Source organism: Nelumbo nucifera, chromosome 2 (assembly GCF_055504915.1).
Source record: "Nelumbo nucifera cultivar China Antique chromosome 2, China Antique-T2T, whole genome shotgun sequence".
Lineage (NCBI taxonomy): Eukaryota > Viridiplantae > Streptophyta > Magnoliopsida > Proteales > Nelumbonaceae > Nelumbo > Nelumbo nucifera.
Window position 1 is genome coordinate 7,576,655 of NC_142650.1, and position 12,900 is coordinate 7,589,554.

The 12,900-nt window shown below is 39.0% G+C and overlaps 1 protein-coding gene across 5 annotated transcripts; it reads right to left on the reverse strand.

The window, feature by feature from the left end:
* Nucleotides 1–1,072: 1,072 nt before the first annotated feature.
* Nucleotides 1,073–9,756, reverse strand: LOC104594808 (auxin response factor 4-like). Of its 5 annotated transcripts, none has more exons than XM_010255298.3 (10): nucleotides 8,200–9,756; nucleotides 8,039–8,095; nucleotides 7,654–7,836; nucleotides 7,487–7,571; nucleotides 7,319–7,409; nucleotides 7,063–7,227; nucleotides 5,780–5,899; nucleotides 5,605–5,680; nucleotides 2,542–2,704; nucleotides 1,073–2,443 (listed from the first exon to the last, which is right to left on the reverse strand). In XM_010255298.3, the coding sequence occupies exons 1-10, from the start codon at nucleotides 8,545–8,547 to the stop codon at nucleotides 1,656–1,658; spliced, it is 2,076 nt and encodes a 691-aa protein (XP_010253600.2). In that variant the 5' UTR covers nucleotides 8,548–9,756; the 3' UTR covers nucleotides 1,073–1,655. The 5 variants fall into 5 exon arrangements, with proteins under 5 accessions (XP_010253600.2, XP_010253601.2, XP_010253602.2 ...); XM_010255299.3 differs by having other exon boundaries at nucleotides 1,073–2,440; nucleotides 8,200–9,739; XM_010255300.3 differs by having other exon boundaries at nucleotides 5,605–5,674; nucleotides 8,200–9,033.
* Between the last annotated feature and the right edge of the window lie 3,144 nt (nucleotides 9,757–12,900).

The window sequence follows — 12,900 nt, forward strand, 5'->3', positions numbered from 1 at the left end:
AGGGGCATTTTAACAGCAAAAAAAAGATAAGTCCTTAAAATAAGGAATGCCAAATGCAGTCTTAGCCCAACTAATTTAGAGCTTAACATATTTTACGTAGTGACCCAGATTTGATGTATAATATTAAGGCCCATGGTGGGATGGCTGTAGGCCATGGCTGGGCCAATCTTGTTTGGTGCGGCACAGTGTGGCTTGTATGTAATGCTAAACCAAAAGAAAAGGGAAAATACATGATAGTGATATCGAAAGAGCTTTGACCAAACAAAACCCCACATGAACCTGATCGCTTATCACTTTTGCGATATTGGTTGATTGGTTATAAGTTTTTCAGGTATAATGTATTTCCGATATAATAATGGAATAAAGAAGGAAAAAGAAAAAAAAAAAAACTAGTTTCTGTGCTCGGTTAATGTTACTGTTTGCTCCTTGTCTTATACTCTTCGTTAGGCAGGCCATTGGTTGCAAAACCAGCCCAACCAGGTGGGCAGAGAAGGTTCAATGGTCACTTACACTGTGTTTGATTGACTGATAAATCCTCGTCTCAATAACGTTATCCACAAGGGAATCAGAAACTATCGCTGAGTTCTCATTTGAGAGTTTTGACTTTGAGACTGACTGATTGAGGATATGTAATCAAGGAATCGTTGGTGAGTGACACTTTTTGATCATCTCAAAGATTGGATTCCAAAATTAGTCCGATGGTAAGAATCCGATCAAGTATGGGTTCAATCATGTATGCATATTCCTTTTAAGATCCAGGCAGGACCCAAATACGCACAGTAGCCTAGTAATGATGGGTAGTTTATTATTGTCAGTGATTGAGTTGTATTCTCCACCCAGTATCAGTACTTTCTTCTCGAGACAATCAGACATAAGCGGCCAAAGGCAAACAGTCTATAATCCAAACCCATGGCCAATAGCAACTGAACTGTCTTCCTGGGTATGGATGCCAGGATCCTTTGGACTGGGGGAAAGTTTTCCTTCCAGTTATTTAGTTTTAACATCTCACCATCTGAGAAGCAACTGAGATTTGAAGTTTGAACTCAGGAGGAAACTAGGTACCCCATTCAGGTTTTTGGAAATATGTAAATTTCATCTTAGAAAACATAATTCATAAAGAAACAGTGTCAAATCCTAATTACCGTTGGAGAAGAATCAGGTTGCTCCACCGAAAAAGACTTCAAGTTTTCAATACAAGCATTAATGCAGGTGCTTCTTCCAAACAACTTTGACATTGAGTACCATCACTGACCATTCCAATTGTCATCTTCCACACTTGACACTTCCTCGTGTGGTGTATACATATATACCGGATTAAATAACTTGCTGCCAACCGTCCAAGTATAAATGGTGAAGGTTGATCATTTCAATAAGTAATACGTAGACAAAGCAACTTGATATAAGATAGAGAAACTCACTGTCAAAAAACATCACCCACGATCATCATATATCATTCTCACTGTGCAAACAACTAGCCATCCTTTATATTAGAATTAGAAGGTCTTCCAATGTTGAATTGCCGCTCCAGTTCTTTCAGCAGATCATCAATAGCCATTCGGTCTTGACGAATCAACGCCTCCTCCCACCAACTTTCTTTTCTTGTAAACCTTCACTTTGTTTATTTAGGACGAGCGAGAAGAACTTCAGCAACGCAATTAATATCCAACTGTGCTACTATTGCAGCTTATGTTGTCACAACTTCTATTAGAACTCTGAGAGTTGGGAACTCGGGTTTCTCCAGTCAAGGAGAACCCAAACAGTTTACAGCCAGTTTTGGATCCATTCATAATTTCATCTTTCCCATCATCTTTTGGGTCCAGATCTTGAGTGGTAGGAGAAGATAAATTTTCTAGAGGCTTCAGCTCTTTTGCTGTATGATTTGAACCTGGATGGCGCTCCTCATTCCTGATGATATCAGAGAACTTTTGCTGTGCAGACACTAAAGGGTGGAAACTCCCTCTCTGATAATTGGTCATGTATGGGTGCATGATGGGATTATGGCTTGATTTGTACACGTCATTAAATGGCACATACATGGTTCTGATGCCATCTGGAGCAAGCGGGTAGTGATATGGGTTGGGTCCTTGGTACATGTTGTAACCGAGATCATTATCCCCCCAAGCATTAAGGTTGAACTCGGCTCTTTTATGCAGGGATCTCAATGGGCAAATTTCTTGACCTTGCAAGACCTTCTGGAATCTGTTGGATTCCGCAAAGCCTGTGTAAGTGGTAGGTTGTGATTGCATAGAACCGCCAATATCAGTTGCTGCTGAGCCAGTTATCATGAGACTTTGGTTTGCTGGATTATGCACCTCAAAGCCCACTGGATGGTTTACCATATCACCTTCATAGTGTGGTGACATGAAACCCGCTTTTTCTTGACCTTGCAAGACCTTGGAGGATCTTAGAGACTCATCAAAGTCCAAAAATCCACCCCCTACTGCTGCAACAGGAAGCCAAATTTGAACCTACCCAAAATCAGAGACAAATTACAAATGCAATATTATGCACAATTCGAAACGTTCATGATTAGATCCATACCAGTAACATGATTATTGGGTGAAGTTGACTGCAGACTCATCCGTAGTTTCTTCAGCCTGGGGGCAGATGGGGTGCTCAAAGCTGGTAACGTAATTGATGGTTCTATTTCCCATGGAGAAACTCGTTCTTGGTTTTCTCTAGCAATATCTTCATCCCATCTAATCTGTTGTCATAGTTGAAAAACATTTCGAGTTCAATTATCAAAAAAAAAAAAAAAACATTTCGAGTTAAAAAAAATACCATATGAAAGCTTCACAATATTTATAAGCTTCTGTTGGAAATATAAAACACAAAACTAATAGTATGTAAGAAGTAGGTTACAAAACTACTAATAAACTCCACTTCTCTACATAAGCAACTGAAGAAGCTTATGCCCCATCATTTGTGTATCTCACCCTTAAGGCTCAGTTTGGAAAAAGTACAAATATAAATATGTACAGTACAAATACATACAAAATAATACAAAATACAAAATTTTGCACTCTACATATTTGTATTTGTACTCCTTCCAAATTGAGTCTAAAACACAAATCTAAAATTTGGCATCACAATCAAGACCATAAGAACCAAAAGCAAGGAAGAATTTGAAAGTTGTCTGAAGCAGTTGGCATTTGGAGATAACTTCAATTTGGGGTTAATTTATCTCGGGGGTTAATTGTTAGAATCAGAGTTATGAAAATTGATTAGACCAGACAGTTGAAAGGAAACTACAATCTGCCCAGAAAGCAGTTCACTAATTCAAAGAGCAGATTGTGTGTAAACCAGAAATTGAATGTTCAAACTACTGAATTGAATGAAGAAATGGTTCAATTTGGTTTGTGATTCTTTAAAACACTGGATAAAATGTTTAGATGCCATAGTGAAAAAAGATAAAATGCCTATATGTTAAACAACATTCACCCAATTCTCTAAAAGGTTTAAAGTCATCTTTCATACTTTAGCATGGCCCTGTCTATATGTATTTGCACAAAATGGTTGAATGCTTGATGAGCCAAAGAAATTCTAGAGGCAATAATCACAAGGGGAGTATTAGAAATATGGCCTTCAAGATGTGCAAGCTTGTAAATCACAAATTTATTAAGGTAATCAACGGTGTTTTGTAGTGCTAGCTTCCACTAATCATGCTTTTTAAAATTCTAACCGGTACAATTGCAAACTCAAGAAAATAGCGGCAACGAGAACAAAGTGAGACACAAAAGAAATAGATATATTCTCAAAACAAGTGATTTTAGAATTGAATTCTTGATTCATTGAATTCAGTGAATCCAATTATTACAAAAAAAAACACTAGTGAATGCATTTACTTCCAACCAATTAGTAGAAGATTGATCATAATTTATAAATCATTGGATGGTCAGGTGGGAATTTTGAGACCATTATTTGATAAAATATCCAGGGTACCTATCTCAAACCATGACATTGCTCTCCCAACATAGGAGCTCAAATGTGGTCAACTCACAAGGTGTTCCAGAAAATGTCTACCATATTGGAAATTTAGCAGACTTTCATAAGATGAATCATATATAATGACTTTTTGTTTTCTAGTAAACTACTTATTCATCTTAAAATATGGATAACTGAATCTTGATCCTTGAAACAGCCTTGAGAAAATCCCCACTGACATAGTAGACATGTATGGGCATTAGATATATTGAACAGATGTTCATTAATTGAGGATATGATAAAAGTTATAATGTGAATATGCAACTTTTGTGGACTTGCACTAGAGATGTGGTTATATGTAGCATTTGGTTCCAAAAAAAATGTTAAAATATTTGAAAATAAGGAAAAAGAAATTGAAATATTAATTGACTTTATTATGCTAAGACTAAGAGCTGCACATTGGGTAACAAAAGAGGAGTTTATAGGAGCCACTAGGCACAATACCTAGAGGCTGGCCAACAGTTCATGGGTTTTTCCCTAGGAGAGAAGCATATAGTTGTTACATGGGTAATGGGTAGAAAAGAAATGATTGTTGATTATTGCTGTCTAGGCAACCCAGAATCCTCAGGAATTCGAATATTCAGAGATCATCTTGGTCGTTATTTTCATCATCGTCATCCAAGGTTTAAAGCCAGCTTCACATCAGGTTATTGTAGGGATGCAATGGATTGGATCAGATTCAAATAATACTCATATTGAATACTATTAATATATAAAAGTAAAAATGATTAGACTATTCTATATTATTAATAAAATGAACTATAATGATTTTGATATGAACGAAATTACTTGAAAATATTTTTTTATGAGAATTGAATTTATGACTGTAGTAAACATACAACATAGGAACCAACTTTACAAATAGTTACATTATTTTTATGTAGATATAAGCATATAAACTTAAAATATTAATTTCATGTATATATAAGCATATTTTATTGGGGTGGTTCCATATTCTATCCAATTATAAACATATCGAGTTTGGACTAACTTAATCAAATTCAATATTTGAATTCAGACAAATGGATACTATTCGCAGTCCTAGGTGATTGACAAGTAGTGATTGGATGGTTATTCCATGGTTCAGATGGTCCTTGGTCTTACAGAAAGTTAAGGCCCTAGCAACAAGCCTGAACTGCTCATTTAGGGAAGGGGTATCAAGGGATGTATTAGTTTGGGGGGCACCTAGACCATGATCAAAAGCAATAAGACTGAATTGCTTGTTCAGGTGGATTCCAAGGGTGGTAAATGGTATACCAAATGCTCTATCCAGGGAATGGTATCAACGGATTATTGATTTGAGGACACCTGGACTGAGAACAAACTTGTGAAACCAGTGAACACAATAAAGTCAGTGGTGGTATCTATTATATACAGGACTGTCCTCATATGAAAAGTTATTGGGTCAAGCAAGTTTAACACCTAATCCAATACCTAGAATTATGTTAACCTAGAAAATTAGCAATTCATGTGGAAGGAAACATTGTAACAAGTTCAGAATTTTGGTTGTTTGTAATAGAGAAGATGAATTAAGACTGCTGGCAAACCTAAATGCAACATACATTTAAAATCATTTTATATTAAATCCCAGATTGTACGAAACAAGTTTGAGGGCATTACCATCAAGCATCTCCATTTTGAATTAGGCCATCTATGGGGATCCAGATCACCCATCCCAGTCACTACACCACTGCATCTGCCAAAAAAAGGGAAAATATCCAAAATTCTTTTGGGATATGATTATAGAGAGAGAAACATTTGATTAAGAAAGGAAGTTAATCATATTAAACCACACCTTCTCTCTGGTGTATCTTCCATTTCAAATCTCATTTTGAACCTTGTCCCAATAGATACTGGATGCCTGATGCTTTTAACATATTTTTGGTAAGGTATGACAAACTCTGCAGGACTTGCCCTGCATTTTAAGAAAGTATGAGACAAAATTTCAAAGATCACCAATAAGATATAAAGAATAATCTCGAATTGGATATAAAATACAGTGAATACCTTGAACCAGAATGTGAAGTTTCATTTTCAGACCATGGAAAGGTCCCAACTTCCAAGAGGTGCAAAGGGATGTTTATGTATGTGTATTGATTGTGTTAAGAAATGAGGAATTTGACAAAGATCAAATCCCAAACCCATAAGATCTTTTTCTTTTCTTTGGTTAGAAGTATTAGAATGAATTTCTCTACCACTTATATAGATTTCAGTGAAAAATCTTTTGGTTGCATTTTGTAGTTGTTGCAAGACTCTAATTTTGGGATCTTTAGGTTTTATAAGGAGAAATTTGTTCATCTTTATGGCATATGGTTGAGATGCTTTTTTTTTTTTAGATTTGCCTCTGATATTTACCTTTCAATGGTCCACTGCTGAAACTTTTGAAGAATGGAGAATCTCATTGTGAGATGCCATTCTCTTATCACAGACCAGAAAACAGGAGTTTTGCACACTATGGTAACTATCTATAGCATGAACCCCAAAACATCTCATTGGGAGTTAGCTATGTTGAAAACAAAGTTCTTATTTCTGAAATTTGGCTGTAAAACAATTTCTTTTCTCATGTCAGAAGCCTGTTCACACATTTTATGAAAAAAAGATAAGAACTTATCAATAGATAAGAACTTATCTATAATATGTTGCATACTATGTGAACCAAATTATTAAAAAGAAAAAAAAAAGGAGCTGAGCTAAAGCTCATTTCCATCCTTTTCTTTTCCTCAGAGAGCAAGCAGGGATTGAACCTGTGTCCTCATATCAAGGCATGTTGTTGCTCCCTTTGATTTTTTCTTTAATCATTTTAATGCTTACCATTTTTGTGTATCAGAGCTTATCAGATGACAATTTCAACATTCTTACAATTGAATTAACAAAAAACTAACAAAAATGCCTTGCAAAGTAAAATGCATGATAAGCTGCATATTTATTTTTTTAGCTCAAAGGGGAGTGAAGTTCCTCTTGTTCTTGTTTAAGTGAGTATGATCTGTGCAAATATTGGTAGTGACACAATTGGAACTATTATAACATTTTTAAACACCTGCCCTGGGAAATTTAATCAACGATGGTTAATAAGAGTACCTTGGGCTGTAGAAGACATGAAACATGCTTCTGGTGGATATTGCGTTAGCCACTGGCGAGAGAACATTGAGATTCATATTATGGTTCCCAACAATTGAATTAGGAAGACCATTTCTAGGTCGGGAAGCTCTTCTAACTCCCAATCTCAGCTCTCCATCTTCACCCCTTCAAAACCAACACACAAATTTGGAAACAGGGTTCAACGGATTTAAGCAGGAGTAACATTTTTGGGGGAATCCGAACCAGAAATATATACCTCAGAAAGAGCACAGCATCTCCAGAAACCAGATTCTTTTGGCTAACAAAAATACTCCAGCCTGTGGTGAGCAGATGCCGCCGAGGCTGACCTGAAAAATAAACATCAAATTCCATGATTTTCCTTCTTCAATCAGACACCATTAAAAATACTCCCAATCAATAGTACCTCTGTAAATATGACGGAACCTCCATTCAACTCCATGAAGGTCCTTGGCAATGAGCTCCTGAGACGGCCTTTGCTGTTTATAATCCTGTAACAGGGAAGCGTTATCAAGTCTACTGATTCAATCCACCAAATCTATCCAACATTGGAGAAAATAAACAAAACCTTACCAATGGCGGGAAACAGTCTTCTGCAGCTCGACGAGGGACAGAGAAGCCACCATGGGTGCTCGTGTCGGAGGCTGTAAGCGTCTTGCAGAACATGTGAGGAGTTGATTTTCGGGGCAAATGTCCACCTTCCTCCGCCCCGACATCCTCCTCGTGTCCTTCGCCCTCCATACTCATCTCTCCTAACTATATAAATATAAATTAAAAAATAAATAAATAAAATAAGACTCAGAGTACGTTAAAGCCAAATCAAGGGAAGGCTCAACACTATGATATAGAAAAGAGAGAATCATCTGGTTCAGCATGTTTCATTCACGTCCGAGCTAAAATTAGTCCATGCCCAAAGCATGCGCATGAGGAATAGTCGGGAAGCAATTTAACAGCATACCTCTGGTTGAGGCAAGAGTGTCACCTGTGTATAGACCTCATCGTTCTCCTTGTTAGCCTGCAGTAAAGTGGGAGAAAGAAAATGAGAATCCAGAGTGATAGAAAGAGCAATGCGAAGAAGATAAAACGACTTCAATCGAAAAATAGAAAACCATCGCTTACAAGTAGTTGAACATTGACAACCCTGCAGAAGATCTGAGGTTGGAGACCAAAGGTGGGTACTTCCAAGCATGGAAACGGTGAGTAGGAAGCAGCTTGCTCCAAGTGGCCCTGTGGGAAGTAGACAACCAGACTCCCTTTCTTTGGTAAAGAGGTAAGAGGACCAGCACATGCATGCCAAAGCTCCAAATATGTTGAAGAAGATACAGAAGAGACGGAAGAGGTTGAGGAGCAACAAGAAGATGGGGAAGACATAGAACAGCCAGCAACACCACCGCCCTTGTCACAATCTCCTGGACAACATGAGCTCTTCTCCCCGTCTTTGATTGCATGGTTCAAATCAATTTCCATGAACACCAATATTCTTCAAAGAAGCCGAAGACAAGTACAACCCGCTTCCCGCCGACCAGCAAGGAAGAGAATACAGAGAAGTGGAATGAGTTGAAAAGAATAGCCAGCCACAAGGCGAAAACACGAAAAGAAAAATGGATGCAGATGGGATAACAAGAAGAAATTCACAATTTGAGGGGTGTCCACATGACTAGAACTTGAAAAAAGTGGAAGAGGAAGTCCCAAAGAAAAAGAAATTCATACATAGAGGGGCACCCAGAAAGCTAAAAGATGATAAGAAATGGAAAGGAAATGAAACAAATAAGAAAGGAATTCATGTTCGGATGGAAAGCTAAAGCATGAAAAAATGGAACGAAGATCAGATAATAACAAGAAATTCAAAGTATGATTCCTCCCCCATTTGCAGTACTGAGCAGAGGGAGCAGAAGCAGCAGACATAGACAATTGCGAGAAGCACAGAACAAAAGGCAAAAAGCCAATGCTGGTGGTGGGTTCTGGACTGAGACTGTTATTAATCAGAGAGAGAGGGAGAGAGATTAGTGGGGGGGGGGGGGGACAGGCTGAGACAGTACAGAACCCACACCCCACACCCTTTACTTTGCCTTTTCTTCTTCTTTATTTTCTTTTTTTTTTCCTTTTGATTTATTTCGCAATTTTAACTGTGGTGAGACGTGGAGCCGTGGAATCCCTCTCCTTCGGGACAGGAAAGCTTTTCCATTCAACGGAACGCCAAGAAAAATTCAATGATTACAGGGAGCAAGTGAACAAAAACAAGCACAAAGAAACAGATCATGACATACATACACAGGAGCCCATGGCCTTGAGAAATTCCAAGAACAAAATTATCTCATCATTTCAGAACCTCCAAGAACCCATCTCAAAACTGATTATTAAATGAAAAATAAAAATGGATAAAGAAAAAAATCACTTTCTTATTTGTATTTGTTACTGTGGTTGCTCTCTCTCTCTCCGTCTCTCTGTAGTTCTGTGTTTCACCTAGCACAGAAGAAGTAGAACTGTAGAAGGAGAAATATTAAATATTAATTTAGAGCCATTGGGCAGAGAGTGTGTGTGAAAGAGAAAGATCATCAATGTTGTTGCCCCCCTCAACTTCGGCTGCAAATATCGGGGTGTGTTCGTTTTAGGAGTAGGACTCCTCGCTTTCTCTCTGACTTTCTCTCTCTTTCTCTCCTCGGTTTCCTTGGAGATGGAGTGAGGAGCGACAGATACTCCCTATAAATACTAGAGAGAGAAAGAGCATAAAATATTGAACATTAATCGGGTCGGACCCGGGCTTGACTGACTCTTTGATGGTGCTGTTGGCTTTGCCTCCTTTACGAAATTCGATGATTCGATCATCCCCAGTCCCCCAAGGCCAAGACCTTACACTCAACCACCCAACGGCACATTAACATTCTCTCTCTCTCTCTCTCTCTTTGGGATAACCGCCTTAATTTACCCCTTGTTTTATCTTATAATTACCAAAATACCCTGGCCTCTTCCGTCCCCGTTCCTGTCATTCTCGTTTCTCCCAGTCTAAAAAGCTGCTGCGGTGCACACCCCCTCATTTATCGTGGGGAGCAATGCCAGCCCCGTCCACCGACCACGGCCTAAGGCCCAGGTTTGCCCTTCTCCTCCTCCGCCTCCCTCCCTCTTTCCATTTGTTTATTGGTTTTGTAGTTCCACAAAACCAATTAGATCAGATTTCTAATTCTATTTGTCCTTGACAAAATTTACAAATGGAGCAAAGGCCCAACCCATTCCATGGTGGTCGGTCATGGGTCATGATCGGTGGACTTATCCAGAATACTCTGCTGTAGAGGTTGTCTTTTTTATTTTTTCACTTTGGTAGCAAAACATGTGTTTTATTTTCACTAGGGCTGGGTGGGTGGGAACAGAGTTGAAGCCCCATGGCTCTTTCAAAGAAAACAAAACATCTGGTTGTGACCATAGCATCTTAAACCAAATCTGGGACATGCCATGTGAGATGGAATAGGGCCCAACCCAGTATGTTTAATCAAAGTGGTTTGCTGCTACTATGCCAGATGGCAAATTTGAAGTTTATAGGTCCAACAATGTTGGCCCAATTTTGGATTTCTTCAGCTTCAGGTGGTCCATGAAATTGTTCATTGATTTCTTCTGTGGTGGGTGGGTATTTGTATAGTAAATACTGCAGACGGTTCTCAGTTCTCAGTTCTTGAGAGAGCGAACTCCGTTTTATCACCGTGCCCATGCATTGACAAAATGAAAAAACAGGGGAGGGGACTGGGGAGGAATATCAAGGAAAAGCTGCCAACAATTTGTAACAACCAGCAAAGTAACAAGTGGGCCTTGGTTGCAAAACGGAGGTAAAAGGTGTCCAGCTTCAATGTGAATGTCCTTCAATTGCAGTCTGTGAATCTTCAACCCAAATCCAAATCCATTGTACGGGGCCCCTCCCACAGAGCTTACCAACTCAGCAATCTGACATGGCATGGTTGGTCATCTCAATAATCTTAAGGTTCTTACCAGAAGCTAGCCCAAGAAAAGCACAAGAATATTGTGGTCCAGAAGAAGGAAGAAAAAGTTTATGTAGACAAAAGGAGTGTAAAAGGACTGAGCCAGAATTGGACCATGGGATTTGAAACCACTTAATACCCACACCCATACTGGGCTGGCTCCTGGTCCTGGGTGGGCATGCCGCATGCAGGATGCAGCACAGAACTGTGAAATGTGAAATGTGAAAATCCTCCTCATCCTCGAGCAATGCCAAGGATGAAGAATTTGGGCCCATACCATATCATGTCTCAGTAAGTATAAATCGTTTCAAATTTATGTCTTTTGTGTGACTGATGAGATTCTAGTTCTTGCCCAGCAATATCCTTGTGTTTTACTGGAACAAGAAAAAGAAAAGATCCCCAATACAAAATAATACAGACAGGAGAATGCCTTTCCATTGAAATGCACAATTATAGTCACATGTACCCAAATGGATAGTTATATTATCAGGCTAAATTTAAAACAAGGATGGGATTTGGGAATGGACAACTCACAAAGCAAGCCGCCAACAACAACAACAACAAAACAGGGATGAGAGAGAGAGAGAGAGAGAGAGGTTAAATAAGATTTGAAGAAAAAAAAAGTAAGTAGAAATTTATATCTGGCTCTGCTGCTGGCTTGCAAGCCATGGACTGAGGACTGTATAGTGATATGTCTGTGTTTAATTCTGTGTAAATAGCGATCAGCTCAGCTGAATGTAATTGTCTATGCAACTCATATAACTGCAACACAGCTTAATCAAATTAAACACCTGAAAAACAATAAGAATCAAACAGAGCAGATGTTTGTTTCTACTTAAATAAAACAAGCAGTTAGCGATGGAGAAATGGAGCCAAAAGCCAAAACAATGAATTATATACTGTAACAGTGACATCGTTGTGTGCACAACCTTTAATACCCAAGCAATGAATTATACAGTCAAATTAATGATGAAGAAACAGATTTTCTTTCTGTTCTGAGAATAGACAAAATAAAAAGAAGGGGAGTGGGTCTTGGAAAGATAATAATGTTTCAAATCAAATGTAGAGTTAAAGCAAGAGTGTGAACTCTGAAGCCTGAAACGGGGGGGGGGGGGGGGGGTTTGTAATTTGTAAATTAGAGGAGGGGTAAAATTGGGAAGTGCCGTCTCGTGAGGAGGAAGCAGAGATGAATTTCACTGGGCTGTCGGTGTCAAAAGGAGCCCTCGAGATTCATGCCGGCTCCTGCTGCTGTTGGCTGGTGCTACCCACTGTTTGACAAACACTACACATCAACTCTTTTGCCCACTTTATTAAATGGGAGTGTGTGTGTGTGTGGTTTGCTGCTGCTTCGGTTTTGGCCCTCCTTTTTTTCGCCCGCATTCATCGTACCCTTTCTGACTTGTCCATTTCTCCTCTCCTCTCTCTAATCAATAATCGTTCAACCTCCCCCCAAACCAAAACCGAAAACCCTAAAAAGAAAAGAGAAAAACCCCCTCCCAAACACTGACCCTACTCCAGACTCCACACACGCACTGCAAACACACTTTGTACGATACAAACTCGTGCCCGACTTCATTTCAGAACGTCTGATCATTTGACCCATTTCCTTAAAATTTGCATTTCAATTTGACCCACTCATTCATTGATGACACAACGCCAGGTGGGTGGGCAGCTGGACCCTGGAGGCTTCAGTGTTCAGCCTTGGTAATGGTAATTACAAGTACAGAATCCTCATCTCCAAATCGTGTTTGTGTACAAAATGGGATTTTGATTTTGGAGAAGCTAAGGGCTAAGGCTAAGGATGTGGGTCCAAATGGGGGAACAAATGGCATCCCCATCATTATGAACTGCTTTG